General features: G+C 39.0%; 1 protein-coding gene across 1 annotated transcript in view; it reads left to right on the top strand.

The window, feature by feature from the left end:
• THEM4 (thioesterase superfamily member 4) overlaps nt 1–18103 on the top strand; it is a 47056-nt gene extending 28953 nt beyond the window's left edge. The window contains exons 5-6 of the mRNA XM_052637907.1: nt 14482–14606; nt 17687–18103. Coding sequence (XP_052493867.1) covers nt 14482–14606; nt 17687–17727 — 166 coding nt within the window. The 3' untranslated portion in view covers nt 17728–18103. The remainder of the gene's footprint in view (nt 1–14481; nt 14607–17686) is intronic.
• Nucleotides 18104–18597: the final 494 nt, after the last annotated feature.

Genomic DNA, 18597 nt, shown 5'->3' on the forward strand with positions numbered 1-18597 from the left:
GCACTAGTTCTGATAGCTGTGGACATTGGAGACAAGAACACACAGGAGTAGGACCAAATTAGAATCTGAGCTGCCCCTACAGCAGGTCCTGAGACCAGCACAGTGTTGGAGGGCATCCTAGGTGAGGTGGACTGTGACTCCCAAAGGGGGAAAGGACTCTGACACCAGTGACTCAAGCAAAACATTTATTATTCTTATGTTTTGACTTGTTCTGTAGATTCTTTTGGATTCTTTTTCTCCCTTTTATAGTTGTCAATTTTATTGGCATTATGAAATCTAATTAAGCTTCTGAGCTTTTTTTTTTCCTCAGTCACATTTTTTATTGTTGTTTTAAACCTCTGCCTCTATGTTGGGCTTTTGCAGTTCTGGGGAGTTTTCCTTTTTTTTTTTTTCTTTCCTCTTTTTTTTTAATTTCAATTTTTTATTTTTTAAACCTATTACTATTTTTCTACATTTATTCCTTTGTTTCCTTTTCCTACTGTTCTTTTCCCCTTGCAGTTAAGTTCAGTTCAGTCACTCAGTCGTGTCCAGCTCTTTGTGACCCCATGGACTGCAGCACGCCAGGCCTCACTGTCCATCACCAACTCCCAGAGTTTACTCAAACTCATGTCCATTGAGTCGGTGATGCCATCCAACCATCTCATCCTCTGTCATCCTCTTTGCCTCCTGCCTTCAATCTTCCCAGTATCAGGGTCTTTTCAAATAAGTCAGCTCTTCTCATCACATGGCCAAAGTATTGGAGTTTTAGCTTCAACATCAGTCCTTCCAATGAATATTCAGGACTGATTTCCTTTAAGATTGCCTGGTTTGATCTTCTTGCAGTCCAAGGGACTCTCAAGACTCTTCTCCAACACCACAGTTGAAAAGCATCAATTCTTCAGCGCTCAGCTTTCTTTATAGTCCAGCTCTCACATCCATACATGACCACAGGAAAAACCATAGCCTTGGCTAGATGGACCTTTGTTGGCAAAGTAATGTCTCTGCTTTTTAATATGCTGTCTAGGTTGGTCATAACTTTTCTTCCAAGGAGTAAGCATCTCTTAATTTCATGGCTGCAGTCACCATCTGCAGTCATTTTGGAGCCCCCCAAAATTAAGTCTGAAACTGTTTCCACTGTTTCCCCATCTATTTCCCATGAAGTGATGGGACTGGATGCCATGATCTTCATTTTCTGAATGTTGAGCTTTAAGCCAACTTTTTCACTCTCCTCTTTCACTTTCATCAAGAGGCTTTTGAGTTCCTCTTCACTTTCTGCCATAAGGGTGGTGTCATCTGCATATCTGAGGTTATTGATATTTCTCCTGGCAATCTTGATTCCAGCTTGTGATTCTTCCAGTCCAGCGTTTCTCATGATGTACTCTGCATATAAGTTAAATAAGCAGGGTGACAATATACAGCCTTGACATACTCCTTTCCCGATTTGGAACCAATCAGTTAGTTCCATGTCCAATTCTAACTGTTGCTTCCTGACCTGCATACAGATTTCTCAAGAGGCAGGTCAGGTGGCCTGGTATTCTCATCTCTTTCAGAATTTTCCATAGTTTGTGGTGATCCACACAGTCAAAGGCTTTGGCATAGTCAATAAAGCAGAAATAGATGTTTTTCTGGAACTCTCTTGCTTTTTTGATAATCCAACGGATGTTGGCAGTTTGATCTCTGGTTCGTCTGCCTTTTTGAAATCTAGCTTGAACATCTGGAAGTTCAGGGTCACGTACTGTTGAAGCCTGGCTTGGAGAATTTTGAGCATTACTTTACTAGCATGTGAGATAAGTGCAATTGTGTGGTAGTTTGAGCATTCTTTGGCATTGCCTTTCTTTGGGATTGGAATGAAAACTGACCTTTTCTAGTCCTGTGTCCACTGCTGAGTTTTCCAAATTTGCTGGCATATTGAATGCAGCACTTTCACAACATCATCTTTCAGGATTTGAAATAGCTCAACTGGAATTCCATCACCTCCACTAGCTTTGTTCGTAGTGATGCTTCCTAACGCATCTTGACATCTCATTCCAGGATGTCTGGCCCTAGTTGAGTGATCACACCGTCATGGTTATCTGGGTCTGTATTCTTACTACCTCTTTTGATATCTTCTGCTTCTGTTAGATCCATACCATTTCTGTCCTTTATTGAGCCCATCTTTGCATGAAGTGTTACTTTGGTATCTCTAATTTTCTTGAAGAGATCTCTAGTCTTTCCCATTCTATTGTTTTCCTCTATTTCTTTGCACTGATCACTGAGGAAGACTTTCTTGTCTCTCCTTGCTATTCTATGGAACTCTGCACTTAAATGGGTGTATCTTTCCTTTTCTCCTTTGCTTTTCCCTTCTCTTCTTTTCACAGCTATTTGTAAGGCCTCCTCAGGCAGCCATTTTGCTTTTTTGCATTTCTTTTTCTTGGGAATGGTCTTGATCCCTGTCTCCTGTACAATGTCACAAACCTCCATCCATAGTTCATCAGGCACTCTATTAGATCTAATCCGTTGAATCTGTCACTTCCACTGTATAATCATTAAGGGATTTGATTCAGGTCATACCTGAATGGTCTAGTGGTCTTCCCTACTTTCTTCAATTTAAGTCTGAATTTGGCAATAAGGAGTTCATAATCTGAGCCACAGTCAGTTCCCAGTCTAGTTTTTGCTGGCTGTATAGAGCTTCTCCATCTTTGGCTGCAATCTGATTTCGGTATTGACCATCTGGTGAAAATAAAACTAACAAATTGACCCAGTGAATAAAGGAAACCAAAAATTATATCTACCAATTAAGAACAAAACTAAAACACAAACTGGAAAACAAAACTAAAGCAAGGTGCCAAATGGGAAATAAAGCAATGAAAATAAAACTAACAAATATGTTGAGAGGAAAGGAAAGAAAGAAAAGAAAGAATAGATATGCAATAGTTAGTTTTGTTCTTAACTGGTAGATATAATTTTTGGTTTTCTTTGTTCACTGGGTCAATCTACTGACTTTATTTCTGTTGGACTGTTTTGATTTTGCTTATGGGTATATAAATGCTGAGCTGGAAGAAGCACAAGCTGGAATCAAGATTGCCAGGAGAAATATCAATAACCTCAGATATGCAGATGACACTACCCTTATGGCAGAAAGTGAAGAAGACCTAAAAAGCCTCTTGATGAAAGTGAAAGTGGAGAGTGAAAAAGTTGGCTTAAAACTCAACATTCAGAAAATTAAGATCATGGCATCTGGTCCCATCACTTCATGGGATATAAATGGGGAAACAGTGGAAACAGTTTCAGACTTAATTTTGGGGGGCTCCAAAATCACTGCAGATGGTGATTGCAGCCATGAAATTACAAGACGCTTACTCCTTGGAAGGAAAGTTATGACCAACCTAGATAGCATATTGAAAAGCAGAGACATTACTTTGCCAACAAAGGTCCATCTAGTCAAGGCTATGGTTTTTCCTGTGGTCATGTATGGATGTGAGAGCTGGACTATAAAGAAAGCTGAGCACCGAAGAATTGATGCTTTTCAACTGTGGTGTTGGAGAAGACTCTTGAGAGTCCCTTGGACTGCAAGGAGGTCCAACCAGTCCATCCTAAAGGAGATGAGTCCTGGATGTTCTTTGGAAGGATTGATGCTGAAGCTGAAACTCCAATACTTTGGCCACCTCCTGCGAAGAGTTGACTCATTGCAAAAGACTGATGCTGGGAGGGATTGGGGGCCGGAGGAGAAGGGGACGACAGAGGATGAGATGGCTGGATGGCATCACCGACTCGATGGACATGAGTTTGAGTGAACACCGGGAGTTGGTGATGGACAGGGAGGCCTGGCGTGCTGCGATTCATGGGGTCGCAAGGAGTCGGACACGACTGAGTGACTGAACTGAACTGATGGGCGTATATGTATATGTGTATATTCAGTCACACTTTTTATTGTTGTTATAAACCTCTGTCTCTATGTTGGGCTTTTGCAGTTCTGTGAAGTTTTCCTTTTTTTTTTCTCTCTCTCTCTTTTATAACTCTAATTTTTTTAAACCTATTATATTTTTTCTATGTTTATTCCTTTGTTTGCCTTTCCTACTATTCTTTTCCCCTTGCAGTTAATCTTTAATGTATATAAATCTTCTTCATCTACCTCTGTTTAACTTTGCATGTCTATTCTTTCTTATTTTTTCCTTTCTTTCCTTTCCTCTCAACATATTTATTAGTTTTGTTTTCATTTCTTTATTCCCCACTTGGCACCTTGCTTTAGTTTTATCTTCCAGTTTGTGCTTTAGTTAGTTTTGTTCTTAACAGGTAAATACATTTTTTTATTTCATTTGTTCTCCAGGTCAGATAACTGTACTGTATTTTTATGGACTGTTTTGACTTTGCTTTTGTGTATATATGTATACTCCATTATTTTAATTATCACTTGCCTGATTTTGTAACTGCCATTTGTCTGGGGTTCATCTTTGCTTCGGAGAAGGCGATGGCACCCCACTCCAGTACTCTTGTCTGGAAAATTCCATGGATGGAGGAGCCTGGTAAGCTGCAGTCCGTGGGGTCGCAAAGAGTTGGACACGACTGAGTGACTGCACTTTCACTTTTCACTTTCATGCATTGGAGAAGGAAATGGCAACCTACTCCAGTGTTCTTGCCTGGAGAATCCCAGGGACGGGGGAGCCTGGTGGGCTGCCGTCTATGGGGTCACACAGAGTCGGACACAACTGAAACGACTTAGCAGCATCTTTGCTTTCTCATTTTGGGGTATTTGTTTTAATCTTACTTAGTGCCATAGCAAGCCACTTGTGGAATCTTCATTCCTGACCAGAGATCAAACCCTGTGCCTTTGGAGTGGGAGCACTGACTCCAAGACCCTAGACTCCCAGAGCTAGGGAGTATCAAATAGTGAAAGCTCACACAAAGGAAACCACTTGAATACAAGACCCAGCATCACCCAACCACCAGTAGCACCCTGTGCAGGGTGCCTCATCTAAACAACAAACAAAACAAAAATATAAGCCCAATGATCAGTAGACAGGATCACCACCTCACTCAACCTTGCCCAGCAGAGGAAAAACAAACAAACAAAAAACTCAGCACAAATCTCACCCTGTACAAAGCTTACACAAAGCACTGGACCAAACTTAGGAAGGCAGAAACCAAAAGGAAGGAAGAATTCAGCGTTGAAGCCTGGGTAAAGGAGACCTCAAACACACACACACAAAAAAAATAGTGAAAAGGCACAGAAATACTATACAAATGAAGGAAAAAGTAGAAACACAAAGTCCAAATAAATGAAGAAGAAATAGTCAAAATACCAGAAAAAGAATTCAGAATAATGATAGTAAAGATGTTCAAAAACCTTAAAAACACAATGGAGAAAAATGTCATTGACATTTTAATGGGGATTGCCCTGAATCTGAAGATTGCTTGGGGTAGTAATGACATCTTAAAAATATTGAGTCTTCATTATCAGAGAAATGCAAATCAAAACCACAATGAGGTACCATCTCACGCCGGTCAGAATGGCTGCTATCCAAAAGTCTAGAAACAATAAATGCTGGAGAGGGTGTGGGGAAAAAGGAACCCTCTTACACTGTTGGTGGGAATGCAAACTAGTGTAGCCACTGTGGAGAACAGTGTGGAGATTCCTTAAAAAACTGGAAATAGAACTGCCATACAACCCAGCAATCCCACTGCTGGGCATACACACTGAGGAAACCAGAATTGAAAGAAACACGTGTACCCCAATGTTCATCGCAGCACTGTTTATAATAGCCAGGACATGGAAGCAACCTAGTTGTCCATTGGCAGAAAAATGGATAAGAAAGCTGTGATACACATACACAATGGAATATTATTCAGCTATTAAAAAGAGTGCATTTGAATCAGTTCTAATGAGGTAAATGAGACTGAAGCCTATTATACAGAGCGAAGTAAGCCAGAAAGAAAAACACCAATACAGTATACTAACACATATATATGGAATTTAGAAAGATGGTAACGATGACCCTATATGCGAGACAGCAAAAGAGACACAGATGTAAAGAACAGACTTTTGGACGCTGTGGGAGGAGGTGAGGGTGGGATGATTTGAGAGAATAGCATTGAAACATGTGTATTATCATATGTGAAAAAGATCACCAGTCCAAGTTCCATGCATGAGACAGGGTGCTCAGGGCTGGTGCACTGGGATGACCCTGAGGGATGGGATGGGGAGGAAGGTGGGAGGGAAGGTCAGGATGGGGAACACATGTATACCCATGGCTGATTCATTGAATGTATGTCAAAAACCACCACAATATTGTAAAGTAATTAGCCTCCAATTTAATAAATAAATAAATATATATATATAGAGAGAGAGAGAGTCTTCTAACTAATGAACAGAAGATGTCTTTCCATTTATTTGTGTCTTTAATTTCTTAGTCTTCTGTCTCCTTGATTAAGGTTATTTCTAAGTATTTTATTCTTATTGATGTTGTTTTTAATGAAAGTGTTTTCTCAGTTTCCTTTTTAGATTGTTCATGGTTCATGTATAAAAATGCAATTGATTTTTTATGTTGATTTTATATCCTGCAACTTTGCTGAATTTGTTCATTAGTTCTAACCGTTTTTCTTTGGAATCTTTGGGCGTTTCTATAGATAAGACCATTTCACCTGTGAACAAAGATTATGTACTTCTTCCTTTCTGATTTGTCTGCCTTTCCTTTCTTTTTCTTGCCTAACTACTGAGGCTAGACTTCTAGTACTTTGTTAAATAGAAATGGCAAAAGTAGACATCTTTGTCTTCTTCCAAATCTTAGAGGAAAAGTATCAGTCTTTAAACTATTGTGTATGGTATTAGCGATAGGCTTTTCATATGTGGCCTTTATGATGTTGAGATAGTTTCTTCTTATTCCTAGTTGTACCTTAGATTTTTAACCCCTCACCCAGATTGTCACTGTACCTCATTCTCTTGTTTAACCCTGTGTCTCATCAACCAATTCTCTGTCTCACTTGAGTGAACCAAATTAAAATTAGAATAAATTTGTCGGATTCTACCCAAAAGCAAAATGTGATTTTGATAGCAATTATGCTGACTTTAAAGATTAATTTGGGAGAAATTGTCATCCTTACATGTAGTCAATATTTTATATCATTTATGACTAAAAATTAGATCCTAGAAATGGCTTTCCTAACATGAGATATAATATATTTTAAATTAAATTTTTAGTGTTTTTCCTTGCTTCACAGTTTTTAAAATATTTTTCTATGTTTACATAAAGGTGAAGAATAGAGTACAACCTCACCTGTCAAAAAAGGGGGGTTTCATCTGGAAACAAGTTCAGCAGAGTATTTATTTGGATTACAGTTTAGCACAACAAGTGTTTGTGTGTTGAGCATACGCAACCTGCCAGGTCTTATACCTAGTCCTTGTCTCATCCAACAAACTATTCACATAAATCAGTTAATTTGTTATTTATTTGTTATTCACAATTGGAAAATGTACTGAAAATAAGTTTTACCTGAAATCACATGGATAGAGAGAATCCAGCCAGGGTTAGAACTCAAGTCTTCTAAGTCTGGTACTTGACACTACATTGTACAACCTCCATTCTCTCCTGATGATTAAAGATCAGAATAAAGCATTAGATTATATAAGTAGTCTAGAAGTTAATATTTATCAGATCCTGTATTTTGTATGAAGTTGTTAGATTCATAATAATAATAGTAACAATAAAAAAAAAAACATGCGTAATCAATTGATGGCCCTAATTTATAGTGTCAGTTTCGGGTGTCTTAATCTACCCTTCTGCTTCTAACAAGCAAAGCTACTTCCTTCTTTTTATACTGGTTCTCGTCTTCACTGATGTGTGGGCTTTCCTCTAGCTGTGGTGAGCTGGGGCCGCGCTCTAGCTGTAGTGTGCAGGCTTCTCATCGCAGTGGCTTCTCTTGTTGCTGAGCACAGGTTCTAGGGCACACGGGCTCAGTAGTTGTGGTTTCCAGGCCCTAAAGCACTGGCTCAATAGTTGTGGCACACAGGCTGAGTTGCTCCACGGCATGTGGGATCTTCCTGATATCCAGAATTGAACCCATGTCTCCTATATTGGCAGGTGGATTCTTTACCACTGAGACACCAGGGAAACTTGCAAACCTGCTTCTTAATCATCCCAAATACTTTTCAACCTCCTGGTCCAAATGTCACACTTGGTTTATTTCCTTGTGCTTAGTACATTAAGATAACTAGACAAAGAAGCTAATGAGTAGGGCTGACTAGGCAGCCAAAAGGATTAAGGTCTCAACATTTCTATAATCCATTCATGGTATATTGGTTGGGAAGTTCTAGATTAGACTTATTCACGCAACAGAGCAGACCAGAAATTCTGAAGGACATTCCTCGTTGAGAACAGCTAGATCCTGTGCCAAAATGTAGGGAAATAAACCCCCATAAGTGAGAATCAGCAGAAACAATAAACAATGAACTTGGACCCTCAGGGGCTTAAGATAGCATGATAATTAGATATATAGTATAAAATAATTATGTATGAGATGTTTAAAGAAATAAAAGATGAAATCACAAAGAGAAAGCAACACAAAGCTATAAAAATTAACAGGTTTGCCACAGAACCTAAAACCTATAGAAATGAAAACATCATTGTTTAAAAACAGAAGCATCTCAGCAGATAGATTAAAGGGCTATCTAAACACAGCTGAAAGTGAACAAAAATAAAGAACTGAAAAAATCAAACTGAATTCAGAGCAAATAGAAAAAGAAGTGAAAAACAAGAGAGGTTAAGCTAAGAGGACAAGTGAAAAGTCTTAATGTGCTGTGGTGCCCCACTCCAGTACTCTTGCCGGGAAAATCCCATAGACGGAGGAGCCTGGTAGGCTGCAGCCCATGGGGTCACTGAGGGTCGGACATGACTGAGCGACTTCACTTTCACTTTTCACTTTCATGCATTGGAGAAGAAAACGGCAACCCACTCCAGTGTTCTTGCCTGGAGAATCCCAGGGATGGGGGAGCCTGGCGGGCTGCTGTCTATGGGGTCGCACAGAGTCAGACACGACTGAAGTAACTTAGCAGCAGCAGCTGTGGTTGCAGTTCCAGAAGACAGCAGAGTGATGGAAAAGATCTAATATTTGAAGAGATAATGAGTGAGTATATTCTAGAACTAAAGAAAATCATGAGCCATAGATACAGAAAGTACAACTTATATCAAGAAATATAAATGAAAATAAATCTGTATCTTCAGAAATTACAGAATGCTAAAGGCAAAGTGATCTAAAAGCAGTCAGAGATAAAAGAGAGGATTCTCATAACAGTAGTCTTGCCTCTTAGAAACAGTGTACTTCTTTTCAGCAACAGTGCCTGTGAGAAGGTATAAAATATCTTCAGAGTGCTAAAAGAAACATGTAACTTAGAATCATGCTCTTGGCAAAACTAAACTTCAAAAATGAGGACAAAATAAAGCCATTTTTACTTAAACAAAAATGGGAAACGTTTACAAACAGGACAATACCTAGGGAACGTCTAAGGAATATACTTCAGAAAGAAGAAAAGTAATACCACCAGACAGGAGGATGAAAGAAAGAATAATGAGCAAATATATCGACAAATATGTTGATAATATACATCTCCACAAAATCTATATATAAGTAGTAATAATGGCTATATTTTGGGGATTTCAAAAAAGGACAGCTAAAAGACTGAACAAAAATAGTATGGGGACTTCCTTGATGGTCCAGTGGTTGAGACTTGAGCTCCCAGTGGAGGGGAACTAAGATCCCACATGCTTTGTCCAATAAATAAATAAAATTTAAAAAACATTTAAAAAAATAGTATGTAGTTTGGGGATGGGGTAAACATAGGTAAACATAATTAATCTTTGTATTTTTCAGTGGCAAAAGTGATTAAAATAATAATGAAAAAATGAGTGTATATAGTTAAAACCTAACCAGTAGAAGAGTCAAAACCAAATAACTATATAAATAAATAGAAATTTTTAATTTTTTGAAATCCGAGCAAGGGAGAGGAAGCATCATTAGAGTCAAATAGAACACCAAAATAAGATGGTAGAAATAGCTCTTAATGAAACACTAAGTACACTAACTATAAATGGACCAAACCATCAGTTCAAAGAAAGAAATTATAAAATTGACTTTTATAATACAAAAAGCTATAAACTGTTTATATGAGACATATCTAAAACATGACACAGAAAATGGAAGGGAAAATATGCTAGGCAAAAGAAAGTGGAGTAGCCATGGAAAAAAAAAAATTATCAAAAATTAATATTGGGGATAGAGGAGACTACTTCATAATAATGAGATTCAATTCAGTAGTGGATAGTAACAATTCTAATCCAGTATGTATATAATAAAATAACTTTAAAGTTAGTAGATTCTTAGAAATAAATTAATCTATTTTCATAGTGGGAGATTCCAGCAAGCTGTTCTCAATAATTAATCAAGCAGACAAAAAAAAGAAAAAAATTTGAACACCTCAAAATAACAAGTATGATTTATTGGACATATGTTGAACCCTATATTCAGTAATTAGAGAAAAATATACTTTCTGCTTAGGCATTCTTGGAAAATTTACAAAAAACAATCAGGATTAGTCCATAGAGTAAATCTCAATATATTATAAAGAATCAAGATATTATAGGCCAAGTTCTCTGTACATTAAACTAGAAGTCAAAAATACAGACTTTTTTTTTTAATGTAGTAAATTAGTTGGGATAGCACTAGGTACATTTATAACCTTTAACGTTTTGCCTGATTAAATCAATAGACTTTTTGTTTGCATTGTCTTATGTGTGAAAGTTAGTAAAGGACCCACCCCTGAAATGATTCAAAGACCTGGATCCTTCCTGGGTGTGGCTTCTCTATCCTCTGGCCTCAATGACTTCTTTGTTCAATTATTCAGGCTTTCTAACCCTTTTTTTTTTTTTTTTTTTTTTTTTGGTCAACTTCAATAACTTTTTTTTTGCAACTTTTTCCATTTCATCTGAGTTTTTAAATTTATTAACATGAAATTATTAGTAGGGTTCTCAATTTTTCTTACCTCAGTTAAGTACTTAGTTATGTCTTTTTTGGTCCCAGTTCAGCCAGTTGAGTTCAGTCAGTCAGTCGTGTCTGACTCTTTGCGACCCCATGTACTGCAGCACGCCAGGCCTCCCTGTCCATCCCCAACTCCCGGAGCTTACTCAAACTCATGTCCATCAAGTTGGTGATGCCGTCCAACCATCTCATCCTCTGTCGTCCCCTTCTCCTCCTGCCTTCAATCTTTCCCAGCATCAGGATCTTTTCCCATGAATTGGCTCTTCCCATCAGGTGGCCAAAGTATTGGACCTTCAGCTTCAGCATCAGTCCTTCCAATGAATATTCAGGACTGATTTCCTTTAGGATGGACTGGTTGGATCTCCTTGCAGTCCAAGGGACTCGCAAGAGTCTTCTCCAACACCATAGTTCAAAAGCATCAGCACTCAGCTTTCTTTATAGTCACATCCATATACGACCAGTGGAAAAACCGTAGCTTTGACTAGATGGACCTTTGTTGGCAAAGTAATGTCTCTGCTTTTTAATAATGCTATCTAGGTTGGTCATATCTTTTGTTCCAAGGAGCAAGTGTCTTTTAATTTCATGGCTGCAGTCACCATCTGCAGTGATTTTGGAGCCCAAAATAAAGTCTTTCACTGTTTCCATTGTCTCCCCCATCTATTTCCCATGAAGTGATGGGACCAGATGCCATGATCTTCGTTTTCTGAATGTTGAGCTTTAAGCCAACTTTTTCACTCTCCTCTCTCACTTTCATCAAGAGGCACTTTACTTCTTCTTTGCTTTCTGCCATAAGGGTGGTGTCATCTGCATATCTGAGGTTTTTGATATTTCTCTCAGCTATCTTGATTTCAGCTTGTGCTTCATCCAGCCCAGTGTTTCTGATGATGTATTCTGCGTATAAGTTAAATAAGCAGGGAGATAATATACAGCCTTGATGTACTTCTTTCCCAATTTGGAACCAGTCTGTTGTTCCATGTTCCGTTCTAACTGTTGCTTCCTGACCTGCATACAGATTTCTCAGGAGGCATCAGGTGGTCTGGCATTCCCATCTCTTTAAGAATTTTCCACAGTTTATTGTGATCCACACAGTCAAAGGCTTTGGCTTGTCAATAAAGCAGTAGATGTTTTTCTGCTTTATTTATTTATGCTCTCTCTGTTTTCTTGATCTGTTTGTCAGATTCACCATTTAACTTTTTAAGCCTCTCTGTTGTATACGTGTGTTTTCCCTTTTACTTTTAAAATTTGCTTGTATCTCTATTATCTTTCTTTTTGCTTCTAACACATCTAAGTAAGTTGTCTAATAAAACTGAATAATAAAATTATATGAAGCCTGTTTTTTATGCCAATCAAGCTTATCTGTGCCTAAATATTAGTTGCACTAAGAAAATTATATTCTATAAACAGTTATATTATTTTGTATTTCTCCTTTCTCTTACTCTCTCTTATTAACCAAGGAACTTTTCATTCTAAGGGACAGACCTCTTAATTCACAATAGTGCAAGGAAAAAAGGAACGTATTGGCTTGCATGGTGGAGAAGACAGATATGTCTGGATGCAGGCATTCAATGATGCCATTAGGAATCTGTGCCTGTGTCTCAGCCACACTTTCCTTTAAACCTTCTCCATCCTTGGGTAGCCTTTCCCAATTTAGTGCCACAGCTAACAGGCAGGCTTGTATCTTGCAAGCCTAGCAACTCAAGCAGAAAAAGAACCCAGCCCCAAGGGCTCCAGCACAAGTTCCAGGGTTGATAGTCTCAGCTCATGCTCATATGCACAACCAGTCACTGTTGGTGGGGGGGGGGGGGGTGGTCAGGGGGTGTGGGGGATAAAAGTCAGCTGTCAACCCTAGTCAACATACGTGGGTTAAAAATGGGGCTGATTCCCCAAAGAAAAGGGAGTGTTGGTGTGTGGATGAGTGGTGAGAGGTAGAACAGATGGATAAATGAAAGGAGTGATGTTAGTAGGAAAGGAAGATGCTGAGCAGGCAAGAACACCTAATGTCCCCTGGGTCTTAGTAAATACTGGGTTGGCAAAGCTCAGTTTTTTCATCAAGAAGTTCAGGAAAAGCTAATGGGAGCAAAAACTGGACAGAAGGGTAATCAGAATGTTCATTTCCTTTCCACATGGAGTAGTTCCTTCATCCACATGATGGTACTACAGGAACGTAAAACACATCTCCCTGCTCTACTTTGTGTTTCTATCAACTAAAATTTTACCTTTAAAGAGATAACTTTTTCACTACAGCACTTTCTCTAAGATTCCCAGAATTGACTATAGACACATATAGCCAGTAGACACATATAGCTATATAAATTTAAATATAAATTAATTGAAACTAAAAGACGCTTACTCCTTGGAAGGAAAGTTATGACCAACCTATACAGCATATTGAAAAGCAGTGACAGTACTTTGCCAATAAAGGTCCATCTAGTCAAGGCTATGGTTTTTCCAGTGGGCATGTATGGATGTGAGAGTTGGACTACAAAGAAAGCTGAGTGCCAAAGAATTGATGCTTTTGAACTATGGTGTTGGAGAAGACTCTTGAGAGTCCCTTGGACTGCAAAGAGATCCAACCAGTCCGTCCTAAAGGAAGTCGGTCCTGAATATTCATTGGAAGGACTGATGCTGAAGCTGAAACTCCAATACTTTGGCTACCTGATGCGAAGAGCTGACTCATTTGAAAAGATCTTGATGCTGGGAAAGATTGAGGGCAGGAAGAGAAGAGGATGACAGAGGATGAGATGGTTGGATGGCATCACCGACTCAATGGACATGGGTTTGGGTGAACTCCGGGAGTTGGTGATGGACAGTGAGGTCTGGCATGCTGCAGTTCATGGGGTCACAAAGAGTCAGACACTACTGAGCGACTGAACTGAATTGAAACTAAACTAGTTTAAAGATTTATTTTCTCATTCACAATAGCCATATTTTGAATGCTTAGTAGCCATCTCTGGCAACCATGTTGGACAGCTCAGCTATGGCCCATCGTTTCTGTCATCACTTACAGTTCTGTTGGACAGCTCTGACTTAGCACATTAAGCCAATACCAGCAATTTGTTATTCAGTGTCTTTCTAGTGACAGTTACTCTAAAGCAGATTGGGTGAGAAATTTTGATTATGACAGAGAAAATGAGAGACGCTGACTAGGACCATTCCATGGTCCTATTTTCATTTCTTTAAAGGATTTCAGCTCCCTTCAGATGGGACAGTCCCTGCCATCACAGAGCTGGAATCCCTGGTGATCTCTTTGAACGTAACCCACAACAGCAGGCTGGGACTGGATGCCCAAGAGCCACCTGAGCGCAGTTGTGCTTGGGAGCAAGGGAGTGTGAGTGGCTGGTGATGTCAGCCCCACTTTAGGAGCAGTTTATCTAAGACAGTCAGTACCCATTGATACCCAAATGTCATAAATTTCCACCCCTGTCATGCACTTGATCATCTCTCAGTGTTACATAAATCTGATAAAAACGGATTTTTTTTTCCTTTTTTGTTCTGCAGACCTGTCCCTCTTTGTTCTGTTGTTGTGATAAATAGCCAACTTGATAAAGTTGAGGGGAGGAAACTGTTTGTTTCCTGTAATGTTCGAAGTGTTGATGAGAAGACTCTATACTCAGAGGCAACAGGTAAGAAGCTGCCACTTGCTGTTTTAAGTTTGGTTTCAGCTGTTTGGGGTGTTTTTGTTTGGGGAGGGGTGGGGTTGGTTTGGTTTGGTTTGGTTTTTTAACCCATGCATGCCTAGAAATTCTTAATTCTGAGAACAAGCTATTCTTATTCATTGTTTGCCAGTATCTCTCAAAATTATAGTCATGAGCCTCGTGACCCATCTTCAGGGTTTTATTCCAAAGGTGTACTAACATGTGTTCAATATTACAACGTGTGTAAGGTTGCTCTGTTGTTCTTTAGTTGCTAAGTCTTATCTGACTCAATTGCGACCCCATGGACCCCCTGCCAGGCTCCTCTGTCCATGGGATTCTCCGGGCAAGGATCCTGGAATAGGTTGCCGTTTCCTTCTCTAGGGGATCTTCCCGACCTAGGGATTGAACTCACGTCTCCTGCTTGGCAGGCAGATCCTTTACCACTGAGCCACCTGGGAAGCCCCTAAGGTTGCTCTAGAGTTCTAGTATTCGTGCTGCTCGTGCGGGGTCGTTTGACCTGGCCAAAGACTGGCCAAACATAGATGTCTATCAATAGGGGACTAGGTAAAGAGACCACAGTTCTTCCATATACTGTATTGTGTGTGTGTGTGTGGGGGGGGGGGGGGGGGGGAATTATTGTGGAAGGAAATGGCAAGCAACTCCTGCATTCTTGCCTGGGAAATCCCATGGACCGAGAAACCTGGCAGGCTACAGTCCATGGGGTCTCAAAGAGTCAGACACAACTGAGCAATTAAACAACAAATAAGAATAAGGGAACTCTTTTGGTCTGATACGGAGCTATATGTCATTACTATATACTGAACGAAAAATACAGGATACAGGACAGTGACTGTAGTTGTGCTATCATTAGCGCAGAAAAAATAGAGAGGTTCTTCCCATTCTCTTCCCTTTTTCTTCTTCCTTCCATTTCACCCCTTCCTGCCTTCTTAAATATTTCTAAAGCTATGAGGGGGAGTCGGGGTGGGGCGTGGTAGGCTCAGGGGTGAGGGCAGGGCCGTGGGGAGGGATGGTTACAACAGCCCGTCGCTGTCTAGGAACCTGAGTGGAGTAAAGGATGTCGGCACAGGGCAGTGGCCCAGCACAGGATGTCAGAGTCCAAGTAGGGAAAGGGTAGAGTTCACATGGGGAGCAGCATGGGTGTCAAAGCTCACAGGGAAAGGGTAGCGTCTGCACAGGCTGGGAACCAGGTTTGTCACATCAGAGGAGTTCCAGATATGGAAAAAGTGCAAATGAGAATGAACCCTATGGTCCTGGATTGGAGTTGGAGATATTGGACATGGATATTTTCTGTCTTTTGCTCTTGCAAATACTGTTGTAATCAGTAACTTTGTATATTGTCAGCTCTCACAGGGTCTTTGCAAGTGATGGGTCCTGGAAGCCTCATCTTCAGTAGCTTCAGACTTAGAAAAGTTAATTTAGATACCCAATACTTTTTATCTGTTTTTTTTTCTTTTTATTTTAGTGGAGCTCAGATTCACATGTTTGGGTTAGTCAGAATCCTTGATGTAGGATATATACAGTCATTATTCGTATTTACATGAAAGGCAATCTTTTACTTACTCATTCACTAATGTGTTTATTTTTTCTAATTTAATAACAAACATCTTGAAATTTTCAAACAAGAACCAGACTCTAAATAATATTATATCCCTACCTAATTACTTTTCCCCATCTCATCCTTCTATTTTTCCTTCAGAAGTAACTATGATCTTGAATTTTGTGGTTTTCATTCCTTTATACCTTATTTTGTTAAGTTTTATTAAGAATATATGTGTGTCTAAGTAATATATTGTTTAGGTGTTTGTTTTTGAACTTTGTAGAAAAGAGATTGTACTGTATGTGCTTTTCTGGGATTTGATTTTTTTTTTTCCCACTAAGCTTCATATAACTGAAGTTCACACATGTTGGTTCTGTAGGTTGTTCTTTACTACAGTATAATATTCCATTGTGTGACTATACCACAATGAATTTATCTCCCCCTTTAATGGTGGAAGTCTGACTATTATGAATGGGGCTACTATGAACATTCTTATTCATGTCTTCTGCTAGTATATATGGGCAAGAGCTTGGCCTATACTTAGGAGTGAAATTTCTGGGTTGTGGGGTGTAAGAGTGTTCAGCCTTACAGAGGAATGCCAGATTATTTTCTCAAGCTGTAGCAAATTACATTCCCACCAGCAATAGATAAGATTCTCTTGATCGCTATTTTTTCCAGCAATTGATAAAATCAAACTTCTTGATTTTTGCCAATCAAATGGTTGTAAAATGGTATATCAGTGTGATCTTAAGTTGCATTTTCCTGATATATTTATTAATCATATTTGTCTCCCATTCTGCAAAATTCCTATTTGTTCAGCCTCTATTGTTTTTTCTCACTTTTTTAATTGGTATAGAAATTCTTTATCTATATTTTTATTAAACTAATCTTTTTGTTGACTATATAAGCTGCACATATCTCCTAGAATATGTAAGTTGCCTTTTATTTGCTATGTTATCTTTTTATGAACAGAAGTTTTTGGTGTAAATGTATTCACATTTATTATTTTTTTTCCTTTACAGTTAATGCTTTTGTGTCTTGTTTAAGAAATTCATTTTTCCCTAAGTATCAGCTTTTGCAGGAATGATGGATAAAAGAAGGAGGAGGAAGATCATGAATAATTTGAATCCACAGTTAATTTAAACCCCATCCCAGGCTGTGGTTTGTGCTTCCTGTCTCACTAAACCTTTCAGTATTATAAAGGTACCAGATGGCTCAGTTGTAATTTTACTTCCTTTCACCTTCTTGACTATCTCTAATGGAAGTGGTAAAGAACCATGAAATGACCAAGAGGTAGACGACTTGGTTACCCAGGAGTTGCTAATACAGTATTGTGATAGTCAAAAGTTGATTCTTAATTTAGCTGAAAAATGAGAGTATGCAAATATCCTGAGATTACCAATATGAATCAAAGTGCTTTTCTTTGCGTGTATTTACGTATTTCTACTTGTAGAAGTTTCATCAGGTTAAAGTCAGTTGACTTATAATCATCTCCTTCTATTTTGTTTAGGTTTATTTATAAAGCTGGATCCTAAAAAAAGTTCAACATAAAAGAATTCCATAGCAGTCTGCGTAAGGCTGCCCCTCCTCCAGAAGAAGCAGTTGTCTCCAGTCCTGCTCTTGTCATCCACTGTTGAATCCCCATCAGGCAAAACCTGCTAACACGGACCTTCCTAAATAAGTCTTTTGAATTCCATTCCAGGAGCTCCATTTCCACCTTCCAAACTTTTTTTAACACAGAGACACTCCCTGTGAGAGTATCAGCAATTCTTTCTGTCTCCTTAGGATGAGTGTCTGGTTCTCCTAAAATTTGAATGGGCTCCTTAAGCTTGCTCAGGTGTGATGTCTGATCCATTGCAGACAAGAGGAAAAATTCATACTGAAACTTTACCACAAACTTGGAAATGCCAGAAAACTGAAGAAAGGAATGAATATGTGGGTACATGAGTGTGTGTGTGTGTGGTGTGTATGCATTATAAATTACAAAACTAGCTTTGTTGTATCTAAACGAATCTTCTAGGCTACAGTAGGAAACAACCAGTTTCTACAGAATCAGACCCTTCACCTCTGTTGTCTTGGAGTCTAGGGATTAAACTTGTACCATTTTAACATAGACCGTGTTATTGTCTCTCACCAGTAGCATGGTTTATCATCACTGGAAGGAGCCTGTATTCATTTCCTAAGTGTCTTAATCCGTTTGGACTTCTATAACAAAATACCACAGGTCAGGTAGCTTGTAAAAAACAGAAATTTATTGCTCACAGTTAAAATGAGTTAAAATGGAAAGCCCCAAGATCAGGATGCCAGTATGTTCACCTTCTGATGTGGGCCAACTTACTAGTTCATATTTGGTACCTTCTCACTGTGTCCTTACATGGTGGAAGGAGCTAGAGATCTCTCTGGATCTTTTTATAAGGACAC

The sequence above is a fragment of the Budorcas taxicolor genome, chromosome 3 (assembly GCF_023091745.1).
Source record: "Budorcas taxicolor isolate Tak-1 chromosome 3, Takin1.1, whole genome shotgun sequence".
Classification (NCBI taxonomy): Eukaryota; Metazoa; Chordata; class Mammalia; order Artiodactyla; family Bovidae; genus Budorcas; species Budorcas taxicolor.